The following is a 25,632-nucleotide window of genomic DNA, read 5'->3' on the forward strand; positions in this document are numbered from 1 at the left end:
CGAAAGAAGCTATAGGCCTAGCGACGACCAGGGCAGCCAGGCAGCAGCGCATTCGCCGGCCGGTGCGACCGCGGGCGGCGCCGTTGCTGAAAGCTCGCTACTTGGGCAGGCATGCTTTGTCGCTGCTCGAGTGTATATCAGGCTGTCTTCCTGATAATATGGCTATTATGTCTTTGCTGGTGCGAGCTTCAACACTAAGCCAAGAAGTGGTCGGTCACTGCCGCGCGGTGGCAAACCGTACGCTTTGAGCTTGGGCCAAGCGGCGCATCGATGCTTGCCACTCCGAGTGTCCCTGCTTGCAGTGGGGCTGCGGTTCGCAAGCGGCGACCGGTGCAGCGCACCGGTCAAATTTTCGCACATGTGTCGCCTGCTTTACTCCCGTCGCGAGTGTCACACTTCAGATATGCAGTTCTGAAGGAAGCGAATATATCTGTTCTTGGTGGCATTGTGGGTGTAGTCGTAGGTTCTCCGTCTGGTGATGCGAAGTTCGAGTCCGCGTGTTTGGGCAATTGTTTTTTCTTAAATTTTTTAGCCTTAATTAAACTCTTCCTTGTTTACCTGCGACCGACTGGATTTATTTTTCGTGTCATGCCTTTCTGACCCAACAATCAGTGCCGGTCAGTACTGGGCGGCACTCATTCTAGTTTCGTAATCATGATTGTTGAGTAGTTTGTTTTACTATATGAAAATTTATTTAAAAGAGTTATGACAAAAGAAGAGTGAGAACGAGAAAGGGCCAAGTCGGTGGGAGGTCTCGCACGGCGCCTCGCTAGTGCGACATGGGAGTCGGCGGACCGTCGGCCAACTGCCGTCTTGTGGGAGACCTGGCGCCGACGCCGACACTCGGCCTACTGTGTTCGCCGGCGCAGTGGGACATAGAGCGAGACATCACAACGACACGGTCTTGGCAGACCGAATCGGCCGACTGTTGGCCTAGTATGACAGGCCCTTAATACTATAACAGGCGGCAACCAAAAGAATTCGACTCGCACCGCAATCCAGGATGACGAGAGCACGCGCTCCCCTCGAGACCGGTCGTGGGTGAGAGTGTCAGGACCGACGCTGCTGCTGGGGTGCGACAAACGGAAGTCTCAAACCGAACGTCAGCAAATGACGTATTTATGGCCGGGGCCCTGCCCCAGAGATGTTTTCTTCATTTTTTCCTCCTGTACGAGTTGAGGAGAGAGAGGAGGAGCGTAATTTTTAATCGCCGATATCTTTGTTGTTATTGATGCTAGCTCAAAAATTCTTGCGCTGTGGTGACGAGTAATGGAATGGCTATCTCTCGTCTGCTTTACGTAACCTCTCTTAATTTATTGCACAGTCCCTTTAATTCACATGAAACAGGGCGAAAATAACGAAGCGCCGACCAAAAGGTGTTGTCAAGATGGAAGGTCGTTTCGACTTCCACACGGAAGTCTTGTTCACTGATGGAAAAATTTCGCACACAAAGCTTAAGTATGTTGTGCTAATCGTCGCAGGCATCTAGCGTACGAGGGCGGCAGATTGCCGATGTTACGGTTGAGCGTCTGATCTGTTGTCTGGATAAACAAAGACTCCAGATATTGGCGTGACATCCAGTTTTTCTCACGACCGATAATTGCCGCTTCTTCCCAAGCGATATCATGCTTCGTGTTTTCAACGTGTTCAGCCAGTGCGTTGGAACAAGCCTTCTTTTTTTTGACATCATTCTTGTGCTCATTCAGCCGTCTTTCAAAGTTTCCGCTTTCACCTATGTAGGAGTGATCGCAGTCTGAGCAGGGGATTTTATAAATTACACCGGGAAACTTTTCCTTTTTTAGCTTGTCCTTTACGGCCTAGCTTGCACGCAGGCACGTGAGCTATATGCACATCGTAGGTGCGAAAAACGCGGGCCAATGACTCGCTCACGCCTGGCACATAGGGTATTGCAGCTCGGGCACGGCGAGGTAGGCGAACGGGCTGAACTGTTCTCGTTTTCTGCTGTATTACAGCGTTCACGAAGTGCTGTGGGTAGCCACAATTGTTGACCTCGCGTCGCACTTGGCGTATGTCAGAGGCTTTTTTTTCGGGTTTCGAGCATATTCTTTCCGCACGACGGACGAGGGTAGAAACGACGGAGCGCTTATGGCACGTAGGATGGACTGAATTAAAGTGAAGGTATTAACCTGTGTGCGTGTCCTTTCTGTACACCTTGAATGACAGGCGGTCATCACGTCGCTCCACCATGACGTCCAGAAAAAGAAGACGGCCAGAAATCTCCTCCTCGACGGTAAACTGGATGGAATCTTCCATGCTGTTCAAATGGTTCGTGAAAGCAGCCAAGGCATTCTTTTTGATTATGCAAAAGCAGTCATCAATGTACCGCAGGAAGACCTTCGGGCGCGGCTCGAACGAAGCCAAAGCGCGGCTTTCCAGTGCTTCCATAGTGAGGTTCGCGGTTGTGACCGAGATAGATGCTCCCATGGCAGTGCCATGAACCTGCTTGTAGACAGTGCCCTGAAAGATGAAGTACGTGTTCTTCAAGCAAAACTGCAGAAGCTTCAACAGGTCCGATGGATCGATGGGTGTCCTAGCACTCAGTCCGTCGTCGTCCCGAAGCGCTGAACGGCATACCTCCACCGCCAGATCCACGGGGACGCTGGTAAACAGTGATCTGACGTCAAATGACACCATTATCTCGTCGCTGTCAATCGTGATTTCGCGTATTTGTTTTAGTAAAATCAAAGAAGTTGCGTACGAAAGTCGGTCTTTTGCCAACGAGTGGCGAAAAAACTTTGTGCAAGTAGCCTGAAAGCCGGTACAAGGGAGAGCGGGTAAAATCCACTATTGGTCGCATTGGAACGCTTGGCTTGTGGATCTTCGGGAGGCCATATAAAGCAGGGGCAGATCCATTGTGGCAGAGGAGCGTGAAGTATAACGACCTGTGCTGTGATGGAACAAACTGGAAGACGTCTGTCAAAAGCCTTTTGCAACTCTCGCTCTACCTTGAGTGTAGGGTCCCGCTTGAGTCGCATGTACGTGCCATCATCCTCCAGAAGCTTCGTCATTTTCTCAACGTAGTCGCTGTGGTTTTGGATGACGGTGGCGTTGCCCTTGTCAGCAGGTAGGATTACGATATCCGTATTGCTCCGCAGGCCCCTGACTGCATCACGCTCCTGAGCAAGGAGTGGGGTGGGGTGCCGATGTGGCAGCTTGGCGAGTATGCTGATCGCACGGGTACGAGCTTCTTCTCGGCGATTGTTTTCCACACGTCCCACAGCCTGTTCCTCGGCACAGATGATTTTTCTTGCGTCCGGAGCCGCTCTCGTATTGAAGTTCAAACCAAGCTCCAGAACGGCGAGCTCTGTTCGAGTAGGCCTATACGAAGACAGATTGTGGACGGCGGGGGGGGGGGGGGGGGGGTAGGTCTGTTGGCCGGACTCCCTTTACTGCCAGGTAGCAGTCTGATTAGCTTCTCTTTGTGTGTGTGCTCACGCTGACCAGACTGTAGACTAGCTACGAAGTTCGCGTGCAACTTCGTGGAAAACAATCGCCGAGAAGAAGCTCGTACCCGTGCGATCAGCATACTCGCCAAGCTGCCACATCGGCTGCCACACCCCACCCCACTCCTTGCTCAGGAGCGTGATGCAGTCAGGAGCCTGCGGAGCAATACGGATATCGTAATCCTACCTGCTGACAAGGGCAACGCCACTGTCATCCTAAACCACAGCGACTACGTTGAGAAAATGACAAAGCTTCTGGAGGATGATGGCACGTACATGCGACTCAAGCGGGACCCTACACTCAAGGTAGAGCGAGAGTTGAAAAGGCTTTTGACAGACCTCTTCCAGTTTGTTCCACCACAGCACAGGTCGTTATACTTCACGCTCCTCTGCCACAATGGACCTGCCCCTGCTTTATATGGCCTCCCGAAGATCCACAAGCCAGGCGTTTCAATGCGACCAATAGTGAATTTTACCCGCTCTCCCTTGTACCGGCTTTCAGGCTACTTGCAAAAAGTTTTTTCGCCACTCGTTGGCAAGAGACCGACTTCCGTACGCAACTTCTTTGATTTTACTAAAAAAATACGCGAAATCACGATTGACAGCGACGAGATAATGGTGTCATTTGACGTCAGATCACTGTTTATCAGCGTCCCCGTGGATCTGGCGGTGGAGGTATGCCGTTCAGCGCTTCGGGACGACGACGGACTGAGTGCTAGGACACCCATCGATCCATCGGACCTGTTGAAGCTTCTGCAGTTTTGCTTGAAGAACACGTACTTCATCTTTCGGGGCACTGTCTACAAGCAGGTTCATGGCACTGCCATGGGAGCATCTATCTCGGTCACAACCGCAAACCTCACAATGGAAGCACTGGAAAGCCGCGCTTTGGCTTCGTTCGAGCCGCGCCCGAAGGTCTACCAGCGGTACATTGATGACTGCTTTTGCATAATCAAAAAGAATGCCTTGGCTGCTTTCACGAACCATTTGAACAGCATGGAAGATTCCATCCAGTTTACCGTCGAGGAGGAGATTTCTGGCCGTCTTCCTTTTCTGGACGTCATGGTGCAGCGACGTGATGACCGCCTATCATTCAAGGTGTACAGAAAGGACACGCACACAGGCCAATACCTTCACTTTAATTCAGTCCATCCTACGTGCCATAAGCGCTCCGTCGTTTCTACCCTCGTCCGTCGTGCGGAAAGAATATGCTCGAAACCCGAAGAAAAAGCCTCTGACATACGCCAAGTGCGACGCGAGCTCAACAATTGTGGCTACCCACAGCACTTCGTGAACGCTGTAATACAGCAGACAACGAGACCAGCTCAGCCCGTTCGCCTACCTTGCCATGCCCGAGCTGCAATACCCTATGTGCCTGACGTGAGCGAGTCATTGGCCCGCGTTTTTCGCACCTACGATGTGCATATAGCTCACGTGCCTGCGTGCAAGCTTCGTCACGAGTTGGTGTCCGTAAAGGACAAGCTAAAAAAAGGAAAAGTTTCCCGGAGTATTTTAAAAATCCCCTGCTCAGACTGCGATCACTCCTACATAGGTGAAAGCGGAAACTTTGAAAGACGGCTGAATGAGCACAAGAATGATGTCAAGAAAAAGAAGGCTTGTTCCAACGCACTGGCTGAACACGTTGAAAACACGAAGCATGATACCGCTTGGGAAGAAGCGGCAATTATCGGCCGTGAGAAAAACTGGATGTCACGCCAATATCTGGAGTCTTTGTTTATCCAGACAACAGATCAGACGCTCAACCGTAACATCGGCAATCTACCGCCCTCGTACGCTAGATGCCTGCGACGATTAGCACAACGTACTTAAGCTTTGTGTGCGAAATTTTTCCATCAGTGAACAAGACTTCCGTGTGGAAGTCGAAACGTCCTTCCATCTTGACAACACCTTTTGGTCGGCGCTTCGTTATTTTCGCCAATGTATTCACCCGACCAGACGAGATTTCGTCGAACCTTAGATTTCACATGAAACAGGGACCTATAATTAATTCGTATGATTCTTCATTCTCTGGTGACAGCGCGTTAGCGATAAAACGTGATAAAACATAAAACTATTCATTACCTCGTGCTCCTCAAGTAGCTCATTGTATCACCCTACCCTCCACTTTCTCTCTTTCCCTGTTTGTCCTTACTGATTTTACTTCTACAATGGGGAGTAGCAGGCAAGAGATGCACTCTTCTCACCTAGCTGTCCCCTCTTAGGATTAATCCTCTGTCTAATAAGGGAGCAATTACACGTTGGCATCTACCCAAGCGGAGCCATACTGCTACAAAGGGCAGCTATACAGCTTACACACAAACTCACCGTGGCAGTCACTTTACCAACTGAGTAAACCATGCCTTCTAGCATATAGTAGAGCGGGAGCAAATTTATCAATAACTCGGAAGTGGGAACGGTGTTGGTGCAAAATCCTTTTTCTCTTTCCGCAATGTGTGCGCGCTGTTTGACCATGGTGTGGTCAATCTTGTCGCAGAGGCGGTCGTCCGCGGCCACGGTGACGTCGAAGGCTGCCAGTGTCTCGGCCACTACCGCCGACGGAGACTCGCAGTGGAAGACGAACCCGCTGCTAGCGCTCATACTCCGCGCCTCCCGCTCCAAGAAGGCTTCCGAGTCGCTCAAGAAGAAGCGCGTCTCCTCGACTGCGTCCTCCGTCGACGCGGAATCCCTGAAGCGCCGTCGCACAACGGGCTCCGAAGGAGCTGCTGAGCCGGCCATCCCCGCCTTTTCGTCTCGCGCCAAAAGTATTGCCGTCTTTGGCCAAGCGGCACAGCTACTGAGCCACAGGCACGCCGTCGTCATGACGCCAGAGGAGAGCGGATCGCCTGACAAACGGGGTACGGAATTCAGAAATTTATCGCCATTTGGCGGCTTTGGGCGGAACATAGCGAAAATTTCTTTACATTAGCGAAGAACGATGGAAAACGGGCAAGTGGCGGAAGCTGTCGGATGATTCATACCAGCTCTTTAACCTTGTACTTTCCAAGCTTAATGCTTCACGCAAGGAAATAATCGACGTGTGCATGACCTGTAATGTGTAGACCTGCCGACCCGCGGAAAATGCTTTGCCCTCTTATAGAACAACAGTGATCTGTTACGTAAGCAAAATACAGTGGCTCTGCTTTCGTCGGCTGGGACGACTGGGTGAAAGTGGGTGAAAAACAGGCCTAGCGTCGATAGGGATACTTGTAAGCAAAAATTTTCAAAGCAGTTTTTTTGGTTTGGCAGTGGACCTGGGGTGCCGTCCTTTCGTTAAGAGCAACCAAATTAATCCTAGAACAGATTCGGAATGTATGAAGCGCATTTTAAATACCGACGTATGATTAAAACACCGCGTTAAAGGTGCATGAGCGTGATCCCCCGGTTGGGGGCACGGAAAGGGAGCGCGGCCCTTTCAAACACATCTAAGCAACACATTCAAAATATTTTTCTCTTTCCTCACAGTGGCCATGGCGGCAGGTATTTGTTAACATTTCGCGAGGGTTTTGAAGAACAGTGTGAGAAAGAATGCTGGGTCACTTCTATGCTATATTTTTTATATGTCACGATAACCGCGCATTGTCAAGCCGGGCATGTCCCCTAAAGGCGCTTTAACGGCTGGCAGTTTACCCAAATCGCGCAAGCTTCTCGCTGTGGCCGACATGCTGCCGTGTGCGCTACATTTTCCGACTAATACAGTTATTCAATCTAGAAGGCCTAGAGAGCATTACCTGAAAAAAGCATTTCTCAAACGCCATGGATAAAGCACGACATAGAAACACGCATTGTAGGAGACGATGCCTTTGATCGCCCCCTGCTCCGGCGTCCGTCTACCCCACATTTGTGTGCAATCATGCTATTAGTCGTCTGCTATACTCAGCGGTTCGTTTATCGTGCTGTTTGAGGAGTGTATTCAATGTAAGCCTTGGCACCTATTCAACGACAGTATTTGTGAGGGAATGTAGAGTCTGTGGCAGGAATGCCAGACTACACGAGAAGCTTACTCAATTTAGGGAAACACCCAGCGGATAAAGCGCCGTTGAGGTTGTCCGGCTTCACAACGCATATTTATTGTGGCGTTCGCGAAAGCTAGCTTCGAAATGACGAAGCGTAGTTTTCATACAATTCTTCAAAGCACTCGCCAACTGTTAACGAACGGCCGCCTCCATATGGGCTTTGTCAAACGCGAAATACAATTTCGTAAGTTCGCTGACATGAGTCGCGCATCCGCCTCGTATTACCAGTTGTGGGGAACTCACAGGCGCAGTGTTTAAAATGTTTAAAAATCCGCAATGTTTCGTGGTGTTTTAAAAATGCATCTCCTTCTAAATGATGCTTGATTATTTAAGAACCTTGTCTGAATCCGGTTGTTCTTCACGAAGAGAGGAAGTCATAGGTGCACTGCGAAATCATAAAACTGCTTTTAAATGCTTTTGCTCCCATGCATTTCTATGGGCGGAAGGCCTGATTTTCTCTCCCAGTCGCATCAGCCTGCCGAAAAACCAACTGCATTGTTTGTAAAAGCTGCGTTTGTCTATAGCAATTTCTCACTTGTTAAGTTGAAGCGTTGAACTCCCCAGCCTTTGCTCAAAATCAAATAAACGCTACAACCAGGATTTTTAACGTTGCCTAGCTCTTAAGTGCTTACCGTTTGTAGTCTGGCTCAAAAAAAGTGCTCACCATCTGAACAGCCTCGGTCAAAGGTCTTCAGACCACATTGCTTTTCTGCCGCGCAGTGGAACACATATGGCTACCCCCAGGCTGAGAGTGTTTGAAGTGAGGGCAGTTCACCTCCTTTCTTCTCAAAACCTTTGGTCTTAAGAAGATTTTTAAGTGCTCTACTACGCAGCTAAGAAATAGGTCACGCGGCTTAAACACCTCTGACCAATGTTGTACCTGCACTGCCTTCTACGATGCCTCAGACACGTACCTTCGGGCTGCGCTACCTTGCTCAAAAGTCATCGTAAAACGTATTCTAAAGCGAACAGGTGTAATCATTACATTACATCGTTTCAGTGCACGCTCCGGACGAGGTGCCTCTGCAGGCCCGCTACTCCCGGCACAGAAGAGTGTGCCTCGTGTGCCTGGCTCTTGGAATCGTCGCCGCACTCGCGCTGGCGGTCTTTTTCGGATCACAACGTGCCACAATGCAGCCCATGACGACGGCACCGGATGAAAACTCGCTGCGCCGCCTCTGCGCAAATGAGGCGTGCAAGTCGCTCGTAGGTCGTCTCCTGGACTCGGCAAACGCTTCTGTGGACCCTTGCGCAAATTTCCATCATCACGTGTGCGGCCAGTGGGACCACCCGGCAAGAGGACGGGGCAAGAAGCAGAGCTACTTGCAGGAGAATCTGATTAATCACACGTTGCAACTCCACAGAGCTCTCGAAGCAGTGACCAGCAGCCCTGCGCTTTTGGATCAGGCGGAGCACAACATGGCGTTATTTTACCGTAGCTGTCATGACTTCCTGGCCGACGGCCGGTCAGTGGCAAAGGAGGCCACTGTTCCAGAGATACTCCACGAGATGGGCATAGACGAGACTTCGGTCCGCGTAGCGACGTTTCAGGATGTCTTTGCCTTGGCTGTCGCCGAGAGCGCCGCAACGGGTTTGCCGTCTATCCTGAGGGTCACTCAGAAGATCTACTTCCAAGGAGACGAGTACCTAAACATAATCGACGTTGGGGCGACGCTTGTGTCGACGCTTCCACAGGGCTACGTGGAAGGTTATCTGGATGACAGTATCTCGCAAATGTCCTTTACGAGCGGTCTCGACGTCCCGTCAGTGGTGAAGCTGGACAAGAACCTGGATGAGCTACGTGTCGCTTGCGAGCATCCCGTAGATTCGCTTAAAATGGTGAAGGAACTAGGGGAGCCTTTTCCGGGTGCAGACTGGTTAGAGGCTTTGAACGGCGGGCACGCTCAGAACAGAACCTCGCCCTACGCGCCCGACAGCAACATCACCATACGAGGCGAATCGTGCATATTCGCAATGCTCAGGGAATTGCACGGCGCTAACGTTACGGACGCTCGAGCTTATAGCTTGCTCGTGATGATTGCCCAAATAAAAAAATACGCACTCACGGTGCTCCCATGGCGGCACGACGAGACGCAGAGAACGACCGAGTGTGTGAGCATTACGGCGCAGATCTTCCGAGGACTGTTCTTGAGATGGATGACCAGTAAGCTGGTGGGTGTAGAAAGAAGCCGTGCTTTCGCCGTCATGGTGACTCATCTGCAGGAAGCTGTTGACCGCTTCCCGGCCTTACCAGAGCGCCTCAACTTAACAGCCAACGACTACCAAGTCAGGCGTTTGTTCACGGGTCTAATAGGTAAGGGAAAACTTTCTACGTTTTATTGTATTCGATAAGTAAGAGCGTGTGATTGTGGTCATAAAGTGATTTAAGCAATGATGCTGGAGTCGTACTTTCACGAACACGTTAACGAGCAGCAAAGCCAACTGCTGCGGAGAGTGATATGCGAGTTTAATGATAGTTTGAGGTAATGTATGGAGAGCAAGAATTGTTTAATTCGGTTAGACAACATATGTAACCATCGCCAGTCGACCCTCATGTGCTGCAGAGCAGTGACGAGATATTAAGCTGAAAATAGTGAACAGTAGTTGAAGAAACCACTTGAGTGAAAGTAGGCCCAAGCAAACTGACGTTTTGTCCCCTGAGGCGGGGATTGTGTGGAAGCGATGTCTTGATGGGGCGAGTGGAAACACCGAAGAAAGCTTACTGTTCGTGACTACTTGCACCATCGTCTGTTGCAGAATGCACCGTCAATTTACCCTATAATCACTTCTTTAGCTATTAGGTGTGACTCGCCTTTAGGCATTTGTAAAAGAGTGTCCGATTTGAACCGACTTTGCGTTATGCCATCTCGGCAAAAAAGATAGAGGTACCTGTTTCGGGCGGTCGACTGGTGGCGTTTATATCTTAAAGCAACATTACAGATAGCTACGAACGCTTTGAACGACAGCCTTTAGAGGCGCATTCACACTTGTCCAAAAATCCCGCAAGCGAAGGGGGTTCGCTTCGCCGGGAAAACTAGGGTCTGTTCTCATCTGTTTACGCCCGGGCGAGGCGGACGTCCACGCACCTCTCAGCCATCACGTCACCGCTCGCGGCGTATACAGATATGGCCAGAAAAGAGCATAAATCAATGCTGTCTGTGTACCATAGCCGTATGCACGCTTACGTACGTTAAACGCGGGCACATTCTCACTTTTGGTTCAGCGTATGCAAACAGACTCGCAACTAAAAGCCCAGCCTAGTGGCGCCATCTGCTTTTCAGGACGGGAACCATTACTGTCAGCACACGGCCAACACGCGGCCGTGGTAAACAAAACCGGCGCTTTTCTTAAGCCTAGTAGCGGCACAATCGTCACTGTAAATAAAACAAAAAGGCACATTTATCCCTTATACGTTTACTTATAGGTGAGGTGAGACCAAGCGATGGACCGGTGTCCCATTTGCGGCCAGTGAACGCGTAGAAAAAGGCAGCAACAACGACGAATTCATGCCGAGGCGAGGGGTCCTGTTTCGAAGGGTGCCGCCATGTTTGTCGCCGCGGAATTTTTCCGGCAGCGGAAATCGCTCCCGGACCGATCTAGTGTTCCTGTATATGCTCCCGCAGGGAGAAGAGTTGCGCGAAGGTCCGCCATGATGTTCCAATCTGTGCGGGAAAGCCACAGCTCGTGCGCACAGAGGCTGCGTACATGGACTCGCTTTGTAGAGCGCTTGGGCTTGTTTTTTTTATTTTTGTAAAAATTGCACTCGATCGCAATTTTTTAAACGTAACGCCATAAACAAATCTATGATTTGCCAAGGGTGCGCATACAGGATGAAAAAAAAATCGCCATAGGTTAAGAGCAAAATGTAGTCATGATAAATTGACGAAAAATACTAGAAATGGCCTGCGAGTTTGTTTTTTTTTCTGGAACAAGTGATTTAAAATGAACAAGCAGTCCCGTTCCGGATGAGACAGCGTTTTTCCCGTCCTGTGTGCGCATCTTAAGAAAAAAAAAGAGTATTGCGGTGAATTACTTTTTTCACAACTAGCACCGCCGCGTGTTCTGTGCGAGTTATGCATGGAAAATATGAAAACGCATCTCCCTAGAACCACATTGAAATGATTCTGCAACTTGTTGCAGGCAAGCAGACTAAATCAACACCAATGCGTTGAACAGGCGAGTCTGACCTAAAAAAAATTTCAAACTGAATTGCTTGCCTAAAAAATTCTGCAAAATGTACCCCATTTGCTAAATGCAGTGAAATGACGAATCTTTAAAGGACCTTGAAAGTACTTTTTCTCATTGATATTATTAGCTTACCTAATTTTTGTTAAAAACATGTTTTCATCTCTGTTATTAAGTTATACTTCGTCGCGCTTAATGCTGCCCATTCTCGAAGCCACTTCAATCGCCGACGCACTTCAGCCCCCGAACTTCCAGTTCGGCAGTTCGTAAAACGCTTTGCCGTTTCCGGTGCGGTTGCTGCAGTTTGGCGCGTTGCACGAAGTCATAGCCACAGGTGTGCACGGGAAATGTGTGAAATGTAGCCGACAGCGTGGGCTCACGTGAGGCGTCGAGCTGTCGAGGGGTCGCTCGGCACTGAGCCTGTAAAGTGAGCTTCGCCGCGGAAAGTTGGACACCTGACGTCACGAAAATCATTTGACCGCCTCTCGGCGAATGGCGTTCGGAGCGGCGAGAGAAAACAGACGCGCAACTCTGCTCCCTGCGGGAGCATATACAGTAACACTAGACCGATCGGCCTCGCCGCGCCGCTTTCCGCCTTCGTCGGCGTCAAAAGCGGCCGAATTTGGCCGCTCGCCGGATTTTCGGACAAGTGTGAACGCGCCTTTAGGTGAGCTTAGGCTTCGTGGAGTTCCTTAACATGCAACAAAACTCGGTACAAAAAACGTTTGCTGCCGCTGTGGCCCAAATTGAACCGAGGAACACATTCCCCAGTAGCCTAATGCGACAGTTTTTGCGCCACTATGGCGGGTGGCTTTCGGATGTATGGAGACCACCAGCTTGAAAAATACTTGGGTTGTATCCATGCAAGTGCTCGACTTGCAGCACCTCAACTCGTGGAGAGCAACAGCGGCTTGGAATCAGGCTCCATGCTAGCTCAGTACGGTGACAGTTTCCTGCTGAACATCGTGCGGGCGAGACGGCAGAGAGCGGGCTCCGAAGATGGCAGCACTGATGACGACCTATTCATGGCTTTACGAGGAACGGTGACTTTTGCCGAGCCGCCCAGAGAAACGAAAGGAGGGCGTCCCTTGGCGGTAATCGTGCCGCCGACGTTTGTGACTGCCGACCTGTTCATCCCTGAGGCGTCCGAACCAGCGTACGTACACTTTATCAGTTGCGTTCACTTATTAAAAAGCTTACCTTAAACGGACGCTGTAAATGTCAGCGGAGTTCTGTGGCGGGCAGCAAAGAGAGCTACTTCTTCCGGACAAGGGGAAAATTACAAAAATGTTAAGGCTCAGTTTATGTCTCAAAGCAATCACATGAGGCTGCTTAAAGATAAAAGTATAAATTCCGTCTCGAATCATACGACTTGCTATGAAATTGGCCAGTTATTATACTGGGTATTGGAAAAGGTCTTCGGGAAATATAGTGATAGCGGTTGCTTGGCACTTCGCATTCTAGTTATTTCGTTTGCTGCGGGATCTCTAATTGTTTTTGTCTCATAACACCAGGAAATGGCGTTATCTTAGTTAACGGCGCCCAGAACAACAGAAAGCTGTACTGGAAAATTAAATGTGCAAAAATTGAAGCTCCAACAACCTTCTCTACAGTACTGTATCTATCGTTTGAGCTTTTATTGAATCCGTTATGTGCATAGCACCTACAGTAGAATGCAATTAAAAAAAATTCAGGGACACTTAATCTCTCATGTAAAGGGAAGTCCCGATAGCCGTGACGGTTAATGCCCATATATGGGGAATTGTCACTCTCGGCTGTACATTCATAGACCTTCGGGAGTGCTCATGCCAGTCCTGTCACAGCGGTGCAGCGGTTGAGCGATGTGCCACTACCCCCCAATAGCAGGTGGTGTCACCTGTGGGGCTTGTGAAATTCGGATTGCTGTTTGCGGGAAACGTCTCGCGACCATTCATTAATGTAACTGCCGCCTGTCACGGTGGTCATTTTGATCAGAATACGGTGGGAAGGTTGTGATGACCCCGCGAGGTCACGTGACACAGCTGGCCCCACATGTTGGCAAGAGCGGCTGGTTGCTCCGGCCGCGAGGCTTCAAACGCTCGCCAACGCCGACTCCGCACAATTTTTTCCGACATGGGAGTGCTAACGCCCTCGGGTTAAAAACTGCAGTGGGGAGCACTGAACCACAGTCCACGGGTTCCTGTATTACTTCGCTGGCCACTAAAAACAGTCGACAAAGGCACCTTTTAACGCGATAGCGTTAAGGAGCTCGTGTCACAGACAAACCGCCGTCGGAGTCGTTGGCGTCGTTGACCGTGGGCTATGAAACCCATAAAAATCCCCAGAGAGCAGCCTATAGGAGGCACGAGGGCCAATTGATCTTGCGGCGTCATCAGAACTTGCCCACAGGATAGCGACAAGACAGCACAGTGTGGCAGGTGGCAGTTAAATTAATAATTGGTCGCTCGGGAAGTGCAACCTGGGCCACACAAGGCTCACCGCGAGGAGCACCTGCCATCGCAGGGCTTTGTCGTATCGCTTTACCGCGGCGCCCACAGCGCCAAAAGGGATATGAGGAATCCCATGGATTTATGAATGTAAAGTATAGAATGACCTTCTGCGTAATGGGAATTGGCCCATTATGCTACCTCGTCATTGCTATAAGGGGGGGGGGGCTAAGCGTGTCATTCAACTTTTTTAATGTTTGGGTTTATGAAACAAGCCACCGGCATCTTGTCTGGGGACATAAGAAAATCTTTAAGAATGGTCTACTTTTTATCACGCTATAATTCTGTATAGGCGGTGCTTCACTGAGATTTAAGTTGTATCTGACTATACAGGGAACTTTTTCGTATTCAGACCGTAACTAGTGTGTGGCTCTCTGTCCTAAAAATGTTTGTATGTACAGGTGCCCCAAAAGTAATACGGAGCACCGAGCGGTGGCCGAAATAGAAAAAAAAACTGCATGCCAACGCGCTCTATCAGCAGATGCGCAGCAAAGAGCGAGGGTATGTCGACACACCCGGCTGACCCATCTCGATAACTTGATGCTCACGTAATCGTCTCAACGAGCGATGCTGCGCTGCTATCATCCCTGCCTGCCAGGGGCGCTTTCAATACCTCATGCACGGATTTGTTGTTCGTCCGCGACGTGCAGAAATGTTCGCCATCGGCACTGTGCGCTTTATGCTTCGTCAGGAATTTGCACCATCTTTGTCTGCGTGACAGCCGAAATTTACACTTCACTTGCCGGCGAGTTTGTGCGCTGATGAGTATAAACGCTCGTGCAACGCTGTGGCAAGTGGAGTGAAAATTTTGCTTATGTCTAGGGAACGCATGAAAAAAAAAATAACAATAGCATGCATGTGCTGTCTTTGATAAAAATAGGTGCTCAACGGCATAGCAAGTGGACTAATAAAGACCTATTTATTAAACACAAATTGACTTTTTAACACTGCAGAACAAAAAGTTAAACAAATAAAGGTAGAAATGGGTGCCCGGAAGGAGACAGTTAAAAAGAAATACCTTCAAAGGTGCCATTTTATGTAACTTCAACAGTTTCATAACCAGTAAAGCCCCCACGCAGGTTGACGACATAGGCCAAGTGCCGAAAAAGGGATATGTACAAGGAGTCGACGTCGCCTTCAGAGGCTGTCCCACATCGTCTTGGCAGCCTGCCAGTCAAAGGTTATCCGGACTCATTCTGCGGCTGATACGAGGTAGATTGCTTTCCAACGTTCACCAAACGACCTCACTTGTGTTCATATCGGCGTCCTTTGCGTCCACTCTAACTGCAGCACAGCCCGTTCTTCCAGCAAGACTTTCATGACTCGCGCAATGTGGACAGGACTATAGTCTTGCTGCTGGAAGAATACATCATCGTTAAAAGGGCCGTCGAAGTCATATGGTTAGAGATAGTGGTCGAGGACGTCGCAGTAGCTGGCTTCGTTCATGCCGTCACCTTGATAATCGATGAGAAGGCTAGACACCTTTTGAAAGACACGCCCACACGCACATATACCGGGTGTTTCAGCGAACGCTTTCAAAATTCTCAAAGATAGGCTTTTTGGGGTAAAAATATGGCTTTTGAGGCATAATATTATCAGTGTTGGAGGACACCAGAAAACCAGCGAATCGTCCTAAGTAGTAAGCTGGTTAACTAATTTTTAATAATTAACTTTTTAAATATTATAGTTAGGCGCTTGGTTGAAATCAGAGATTTGTAGCCGGTCGTTGGTAATAGCCATATCAGTTTTAGAATTTAGAAAACGCGATTACCCTCGCCGCTGTGGCTCGACAAAATTTGGCTGCATGGCACGAAAATACACGCGCTTTCGAAAGCATGCAGGAAAAGCAACCCTTTTAGTGCACGTAACTACTAAAAAAAAAAGCCAAATGTCGAGCCGCAGCGCCAAGGGTAATCGAGTTTTCGAAATTCTAAAGACTGATATAGCTATTACTAACGACCGGCTACAAACCTCTTACTTCAATCAGGCGCCTAACTATAAGAGTTAAAAGCTAATTATAAAAATTAATTAGTCATCTTAGTAATTAAGATGATTCACCGGTTTTCTGGTGTCCGCCAACACTGGTAATACTATGCCGCAAAAGCTCATTTTTACCCCAAGAAGTCTATCTTTCAAATTTTTTGAAAGCGTTCGCTGAAACAACTGGTATATCAACGAACGTTGTGGAAATCCCCATTCGACGAAGGATGCCGCCCCGAGATCCACTGGATGTTAGGCGAGAAATTGTTCTTCTATGCGAGCAGGGTGTACCGAAACGAGAAGTATGCCACATGACTGGAAGGTCGATGACTGCAGTGAATCGGATAATGCAAGCTTACAGGGATGGAGGCGGCCGCCTTGGTGATGCTCCTCGTCCAGGACGCGAGTGGTGCACTTCAGCTGAGGCTGACCAACTGATCGTCGCTGCAGCCGTTGTGGGTCCTTTTCAGAGCGCAAAAGAAATTCGAGATGCCAACCGCCTAGACATCACCGTGAGCACAATATCGTCTCCAGGAAGCCGGATTAAGTGGATGTGAGACGGCGCAGAAGCCATATTTGACGGAAAGACAGAAGGCAGAGCGCCTAGCATTTGCTGGCGCCCACGAGCAGTGGACTGTGGACGATTGGCGACTAGTCATCTTTACAGATGAATGATTTTCTCTTCAAGATAGGACCAGCAGCGGCGTGTTTGGTTTGGTTTTATAGGGGTTTAACGTCCCAAAACAACTCAGGCTATGAGAGACGGCGTAGTGAAGGGCTCTGGAAATTTCGACCACCTGGGGTTCTTTAACGTGCACTGACATCGCACAGTACACGGGCCTCTAGAATTTTGCCTCCATCGAAATTCGGCCACAGCGGCCGGGGTCGAAGGCAATCTTGGTGTCCATGCAAATGAAGGTATTTCCGAATAAAACTGATTTGTGTGAGGTGAAGAGCACAGAGTTTTAAAGCAGAGTAAGCCATGGGCAGGTAAAAGTAGAGAAATGAAACTGTTTTTCTTCGCTAGTCCTCTCGCAGCAGTTACTTAAGTTCTGTAAGCCGAAAAGTGTTTTTATTTTTCTCCGTGGCCTGACAATCAAGGTTTTATGTTAAGTGCGTTTTTTTAAATTATATATTACGTAGGAGCTGATCAAAGCATTATTCTTTTGCACATATGTACCTGCCCGACTTCACGACGCAAGTAATCAGCAGTGGTCGTTGTGCCATGAGCGTCTGGAGAGCTGTCAGTGCAGAAGGCCTCGGCCCTCTTAATAGACTGCCATCAAATTTTAACAGAGACAGCTACTGCGACGTCCTCGACCACTATGTCATCCCGTACGCATTGGACGGGTAATTTAAAGATGGATTATTCCTCCTGCATCAAGACAATAGCCCCGTCTATACTTAGTGAGTTCTGAAAGCCTTGCTTGAAGAACGGACTGTGCAGTTATTAGAGCGGACTCCAAAAGGCGCCGATATGACATCATCGAGAACGTTTGGGGAACTTTGAAAAGTAATCTGTCTCGTATCAATCACAGCACGCGTCCAGATGACCTCTTGGAGGCTGCCAAGACTTAGTGGGACAACCTCCGAGAGCAACCCGGATACTTGGACTCTTTATATGAGTCCCTTCCTCGGCGTATGACCGATGCCATTAATGTGAGCGCGAGCTTCCCGTCATTAAACTGAGTTTGCATAAAAAAGTGCCTTCGGAAGTTTTTTTTTTTTAATCGACTCCACACTGTTGCCCTTTTCTCCTTGTATGTTTGCAATACATAGCCGATCGCGGATGACTAAATGAGAGACAATCTCGTTTCCTGTTCCTTTTTTCCTCCAGTGTAAGAAAGCAAATTTGTGCCGAGGGAAAAGACCCTTAATTAGCTCAAATGCTATAGTGTAGAGCCCCTATTCTTATAATGCAGACAACACAAGCATGCTATTCTTTTTTTCATGCGCTTCCTTGAGCGAAGAAAAAGTTGACCACACTTGCCAAAGCGAAGGACGAACTTTTGTACTCTACAGCTCGCGCACAAACTCGCAGAACACATCGTGATCTAGTTGGTTGTGCATCACAATGAAAACGGCGCGAACTTCACGAAGGACGCAGAAAGGGAAGACGATCAGTTTTTAGGTCAGCGCCTGTGTCTCGTCTTCAATTTCTGCGTCCTTCTCGAAGTTTTCTCTATTTTCCTTGTCACAAACTCGCCGCGAAGCGAAGAGCGAACACCCGCGGTCACGCAGGCTGGAATGGTGGCATTCCTGAAAAAGCAAAAAGTCCAAGCTGCCGAACGGCAACATTCTACACGGCGCGGACAAACAACAAACCCTTGCAAACCCTTGCGAAAGCGCCCCCGGTGAGCACAGATGGTAGCAGCGCAGCTTCGCTCGCGGCGGCGATAACGCGAGCATCAAGTTATCGAGATGGGTCCGCCGGATTTGCCGACATACCCTTGCTCTTTGCTGCACATCTGCTGATAGGGCGCGCTGGCATGCAGTTTTTTTCCAGTTTGCCCACAGCTCTCGTGCCCCGTATTACCTTTGGTGCCCCTGTACAAGTTTTGACAAAAATAGAGAGCCCAAGGCGTTTGCTTCTATCCTGTAGGCGATGGACTTTTCGGTGTTGAAATTTGAGAAAAATAGCGGACGTTTTGCCGCGTTTAGTTCTATGAAGAAGAGAGTGCACGCTGCAATTATCAGTTACAAAAAAAAATTAAAAAATAATTTCGAGAAGGCTCGTTCAACATTAATACTTGAGATTAGACATCCTAAAACGTTGAAAGACGCTCTGGATGACATGGACTAGTCGCGCACATGTAAGTACGTTTAAAAAAAAAGAAAATTGAAGGTCAACGACAGCACTGACTTTTAGGTAGCAGTAACTGGAACTCTCACTCGAGATCCTTCAGACTGAATTCGTCCACCACTACGGGCCTGTAGAGATCTGTTCATAATACGTGAGCTCTTACGGCAGCTCCGGATGGACACACGGGTGAACTATTTGGACAAGGAACCAGAAATAGCCACCCATGAATTGCGAATCGTGAGAGATAATCCGTTGCATGGTCGATAAACATGCATTTAAGCATTTTAAGCATTTTGTCGTGTGCAGTAGAAGGTGCCGGGAACCGAATCTTCTGGTCCTAGTCTGCCATGCTGACTGATTAGGCTGTCCTCTCTTCCGTAACTTCCTGCTGATGCCTGATTCTACTTCTCTGGCACGGCGACAGGTTTCTTGCCAAGGGTGAGCCGGTTATCGCCAGGCAGGAACGTACTACCACCGTCAATTGAAATGCGAACAAGAGAATCGAAGCGTCAAATGCAAAACTGGAAGATATTTAACTAAGGAGGCAGAATACTGTGACATGGTTTACGCAAAAAGCGTACTGGCTCTAAAAGACGGAGACAACACACACACAAGACAGGACTGGCGCCAACTTCCAACAAAGTTTATTCATAGAAAAAACCGCTTGATAACCACACGAGCAGGCAAAGATAAAAGCAAAACATATACAAGTAGCGTCATATGCGCACATGCCACAACAAACTAGCTCAAATCAAAGCCTTCCTGCAGAATACGAGAGCGGTTATTTTCGCATCGAAGGCGTAAAGATCGCCCTTTGGAAAGTATTAAGCCACGTCTGTATTTTCACTTCAGCCGCTAATAGTTTTGATGGTTTCAGCTGGCGTTTCATTTTACGCTGATGACACCTATAAAGGGATACTTTTCGGTTTCAATAAAAGTCATTTTTTTCAACGGTGGATGTTTATCGGTGTTTTTAGGTTAAAACCGAAATCACACGGGCCACTTCTAGGCGTGCAGTAGTGCTTGCGTGGCATTCGTGGATGTTTAAGCACTCTTGCAGGGCCGAGCACGAGGGTTCATCTAATCTCCACGTGTTCTCGAACGCTGGCGATGCAAACGAGCCACACAGCGTGGTCTAGAAGGGAAAACCTTTTTACCTAGCCTTAGGTACATAGCACTATAGGTATACTGTCGAACCTTGTTATAAGGAAACCGTTTGTAACGAAATAATGGTTATAAGAAAGCAACAGCCATGCTCTTCAATTCTGTTATAACGAGGGTCAAATATACTACAAATTATATTAAGGAATAATTTTATGTCGCGTGCAAGATATCATTTACATAATTTTGTATCATCTTGTAATTTCTACAAGTTGATGCAAAATGCATCATCCGCATCATCTTGTACTTCTAATCATCTTGCATCATCTGCACCATCTTGTACTTACAAGATAATGCAGAGGTCAGGTGTAAAAGCTGCCTTTTCACAGCTTGACGAAGCCACGGGTCCCTTCCTACATGTGTACGGAGTACACATTGGCGCTAAAAAACAATCACGCTGAAACGAAACACAGTAAGAGCTGGTCATCTAGCATTGTAGAACGCTTCCACCGAAAAAGGAAACGAAAATGAAATATGCATGTTTAAAAGGTGCACCTGGGAAATGTGATAAAAAAATAAAACCATGAGAAAAGGGCAAAGGCAATGGAACGATACAATGTTTTTCGCTGTGTAAAAACGCGTCAAAGACAAGTTTACAAAATTGCTTATAACAAGGATCGAACAATATTTTCATTCGCTAAAGCTGTTAGTTTTACTTACCTTAGAATTAGCTTAGAAAGGAAGAATCAGGGTTAGATTGAGAAAGTAGGTAGATAGATTTTGAAATATGGCTAATTGACGTTTTATGTTTGGCTTCAGTGGATCACTGAAGAGTCGTAGAATTTCGCAGACCATGTATAGTTCAAACCGTTATGATTATCTACATATTCATATTAGTGTTTGATAGCTGACAGAGCATGTCTTGAAGGCAGAAAAGTTTAGAATGAAAGGTGTTTTATTCAGAAGTTCTTTTTGAAATCATCGGCTTAGATGGGAGTCGTGAAGTTTTGTTCACGGGGTAACAAAGTCAATCAATCAATCAATCAATCAATCAAACAAACAATCAATCAATCAATCAATTGTCGAACGTAATTACCTTTTGGGTCCTCGGTTTGCTCCACAACGCAGTCTCTACTACGGCTCGTCTGGGGTCCTGCTGCTTCTGGAGTGGGCCCGGGCGTGGCTGGAAGGAGCCGCCGAACTGCGGGAACCCATCCGCCTGCACCAGCAGTGCATGCAGCAGTTTGCATCGTCTGCACTGGGCCGAGCCGCAGACAAGAAGGAAGCCCTGCTTCTGATCACCGCCAGTTGGGCGCTCGAGGTTGCTCGCTCGGCAGCTTTGCTCCAGGAGCCCGAGCCGCCAGTACGCGCCACCGAGATCGCGGCTTGGAAGAAGGATCGCGAGAAGATGGTGATGCTGAGGAACCGGCTGTTCTTTTACAGATTCTGCGCCACGACGTGCGGGGACGCATGGGCGACGAACGCTTGCAAAATAGGCGTCCATTTCTCGAAGGCCTTCAGCGACGCATTCGGCTGCCCGCCGCCACCCGAGATTGTCTGCTGAGGCGACCAGATTTTGGCTTTTCTGTGGTTCAAAATGCGTGCATTTACTGCTGTGGCTTCCAGGGAGGATGCCGCTATTTAATATGTTCTGCCTGTGTATTATACGTCTTTTGCGCGTGCATACTCGCGCTACAAATACAGCTGTATACTGACAAATAAATGATGCGAAAGACGACGAGTTGCGGCGTAATGCGCGCGTATAGAATTGCTGAAGTGTGGGTTGCGCTGTCACACTTTCGGTTGCATTAAGTGGGAACAAGGTTGGGGATGTTTTAGAAATAAGGCATCTTTCGACCAGAAATTGGTCGAAGTGTGAAACTCAACCATGGCTTTTGTAGCGTAAGCTACACTGGCCGAGGTTGAGCAGTTTCGCGTGGCTCTTGGAGAGCCGTGCTGCGCATGCGCGAGGGCAGTGACGTCATATGGCGCACTGCTGGCGCGCCGCAGCCGCCGCCGCGCTCGCCTCGCCGGTCTGCGCATCCTCTGGAAACCGTACCACGTGACCAACCACGTGACTGGTCGCGTGACCAGCCACGGGGCCGCGCCGCCGGCAGCTGCTCCGCACCAACCACGTGGTCAACCCCCCCCCCGCACACTCACTGAATAAAAAGAAACCCTGTGTCGAATGCCGGGAATCGAACTAGGGCCTTTGGCGTTGAGGAGGGGACGCTACTATTACGCCAAGACGGCTCAAGGTACAACCATGAATAAAGGCGCATGTAGTGATTGCGCGCCTTTCATATATTAACTGTTCCGAAAAAGATGTCGCCGCGCTTTCGCTATATGTATCCTAGCCTAACAGAGCTAGGTCATCATCAGTTTTTTTAGCGATTTAAAACCTATATTTCACTCCGCCGGCGACGTTTTTTTATGAACGGTGCGTAAAATATATGAATTCTGCCTGTGTTTTTTACTTTGTGGCCATGACAGAGAGACGCACGCACAAAAATCACGCTATTTCCTCCGTCTGCACTAGGACCTTACTGGCGCTTGTCACAAGATCGTATTCGGCCTGGCATCTTGGTCTGAGATGGTAATGCGCTGTATCTGACCTGGTTTGAGCGCTTGCTTTTGCTGTGAAAACCTTTCAGTCTTAAATATGCTCCCAACGATTCCAGCCAATTACCTGCTGAAAGCTGGCTGCGTGTGACATCTTTTATTGCACTTTCATCTTCGTGGAGTTTTAAACAATGGCCATGAAGTTTTTGTCAGCAACGCTAAAGGTATGCCAATAGACGCTTCGCATTTTTAAGAATGAGTATATTGCGAGAATTATTACAGTCCTTAGAAACGCGCTCTTGGCGAAACAATGGAATGGCCCCGCTAGAATATTTCTATTGAGTTCAGTGCCGACATTCTTGATATTTTGCTGGTCGGATATCGCGCATTTTCCATAGAAACTTCTAGTATGAACTAGGTTCAGTTTTAAGCTGGGCGGCCTTCCGTTTAGATAATTTTCATGAAACGCATGGGTGGTGAAGTTGTCCTCCAAACTGCGCATCTTCTAATTTTGACGACTATATATATTCTCTGTATCAACGTACTGGCACTCGAATTCCGTTATACATTGCAAAGCTCAAGAACACGATTCAGCACACTCTCCTTCATGCCTCCTCGCATTGTTATCCGCATAGCGTTTCCCTTTTTTCCCCCGGCCTCTTCCATCTACACTGGCCTCTAGCGACCATCGCGGCCGGGGTCGAACCGGCGTCTTTCGGTTCAGCTGCTGAGCACTGCAACCGCGCACTGAGCCACCACATCGGCGATAAAGGGTTGGTCGATTGCCGCACCAGGGGCAGGTGTCCAGGTGCTGGGTGAGATGTACGTATTAAGTGGTTTGGAAGCGCGCTCTTCCAGTGCAGTGACAGTAGAAGAACGGAGGAAATGCCAACAAGACAGGCGGACGTTTCAGCTACATTATACATGGGTCCACGAAGGGGGCAGAGTAAATATCTTCTACAGCAATGCAACCGGAACAGTCGTTGGAATTGTGTTCCCTGAATGCCCACTGAGAGGCGCACTGTACCAAGGCTGCTTCTGTAACACTTATAGAGTACTTTTATTCCAGGACATTGCGGATGAGACACATCGTTTATGCTATGAGACACAGGGGGGGGGGGGGAATCGGGGGCGCCATCACTGCAAGAATCCCACCAGAACCTAAGCACTACCTCTACTATCAAGTATAGGAGAGTAATAAGTAGCGGGCACCCGTAGTTGCACGAACAACTTTTCGAAGTGCTGATGGAGTTTTTGAAGACAGCACAGGCGGCGCGGAAAGCTATAAGCGACAACCTCCTCCGAGACAATGCAAGAAATTTGACGAGCTGAAACTAAGAAGATAGAGAGAGAGAGTTTATTGACTTGAAAGGCAGAGAGGTTGGCCTGAAAGAAATCTGGCCTGCTACTCTGCACTGGGGAACGGGAAGAGAAGAGGGTCACGTGGGGGGTGATGATGACGGGAGGAGGCAGATGAAAAAATACATTAAAAAATGCACACTTTCTAACATCACAAACGCGAGGCAAGATCCGTGTCGCTTAAAATGCGTGGGAGCGCTTGCGTTGCCTGTACAGTTTTCAAACTATCTGGCCAAGCGCCGAGGATCAAATCCTCCGAGAGGGGCCTTGTGTCCATAGACCTCAAAACAGGTGCAAGCTTAACTCTTTCACGTGTATATGCTAGGCACATCAATAAAACATGTTCTATAGTCTCTTGCACGCCACATGTGGTACAGTTCGGGGAGTCCGCTTGTCCTATTAAGTGCAAGTATTTGCGCGTGAAGGCGACGTTTAAACGTAATCTATGGATTGCGTATGCAATAGGGCGCGGTATTCCGCGAGGAACAGAAAAGGTCATCGCCGGATCCAGCCGTTTAAGGCGTATGTGCCGGGTGTCTGGGCCGGGCCCAGTACCTAGCTGTCGCACTCCTCATTGATTACGAAAGGAAACAAGTGGTGTCCGGTCTAGAGAACGGCACAGCTGTACGCAGGCCACTGCTGAAGACGCTCCTTGCTTCAGTGTCGGCGGTCTTATTTCCATCGAGTCCGCAGTGTCCAGGGATCCACTGAAACTCTATACGGTGGCCTTTTTCCTGAGCAAATGACAGGGGACTAATGATATTAAGAGCCAGAGCTTGGTATGCGGTGTGGCATAGGAAGCATCCCAAAATTTGTAGCGCAGGTTTACAGTCAGTGAAAATGCACAACTCCTGAGGCGGTTCTCCGCAGATGTGGCGGATCGCTTCCCGAAGGCCCGCAAGCTCTGCAGCGGTTGAAGTAGACTTATGTTCTAAAATGAATCTGTGGGTCGTCTGCTGAGCGGGGATTGCGAAAGCTGCTGTTGATGCCTTTGGCGACGCAGATGCATCTGTGTTTATGTGCACACAGTTTTGGTATTCTGACCAGATGTAGGCAAGAGCAAGTTGCTTCAGTCCGCTAACCAGCATCACAGATTTCTGGACTATGCCAGGGACATGCAGGCATAATGAAGGCTGAGCCATCACCCTTGGTGGCTGCAAGGGATGATGCGGCAGGGCATAGTCTGATGACAATTCGGATCGATGGGAGCGCAGTGCATGTGCAAAACTGCTGTCCGGTCGCTCATCAAAAATCTCCGTCAGCGGGTGACAGCGGTGCCGTGTAAGTGCGCGTAAATATACACGAAGTGGTTCATGTGACAAGTAGATCGATATTGGGCACGCACGAGATTCCTCAACCGTGCCTTTGTTCGAGGCACAACGTGGTAATCCGAGGCATATCTTGAGCGCTTGTGCTTGGACACTCTCTAATGTCCGCAAGCAGGAAATGCTCATGGTAGAGAGTACAGGAAGGTTGTAACAAATGTAGCCTATAAAAGTATCGTAAAGCCTTAGCAAGGAGCGCTCCGTTGGGCTTGGCCAATTTAATGCCTGCCACGAAGTGAAGGACATGGCAAAAAAGAGTGAGTCTTTTCTTTAGCATATTTATATGCCTCGACCATGACAGATCGCGGTCAATAATAATGCCCAAAAATCTGTGGTGGGAGACATATGGCATTG

At 48.7% G+C, this 25,632-nt stretch overlaps 1 protein-coding gene across 1 annotated transcript; it reads left to right on the forward strand.

Moving 5' to 3' along the window:
- The first annotated feature begins 9,174 nt into the window (after positions 1 to 9,174).
- On the forward strand, positions 9,175 to 21,652 carry LOC144123269 (uncharacterized). Its single transcript, XM_077656123.1, has 3 exons — positions 9,175 to 9,791; positions 12,545 to 12,818; positions 21,161 to 21,652. The coding sequence occupies exons 1-3, from the start codon at positions 9,212 to 9,214 to the stop codon at positions 21,594 to 21,596; spliced, it is 1,290 nt and encodes a 429-aa protein (XP_077512249.1). The 5' UTR covers positions 9,175 to 9,211; the 3' UTR covers positions 21,597 to 21,652.
- Positions 21,653 to 25,632: the final 3,980 nt, after the last annotated feature.

Source organism: Amblyomma americanum, chromosome 3, assembly GCF_052857255.1.
Source record: "Amblyomma americanum isolate KBUSLIRL-KWMA chromosome 3, ASM5285725v1, whole genome shotgun sequence".
In the NCBI taxonomy this organism is placed as follows: domain Eukaryota; kingdom Metazoa; phylum Arthropoda; class Arachnida; order Ixodida; family Ixodidae; genus Amblyomma; species Amblyomma americanum.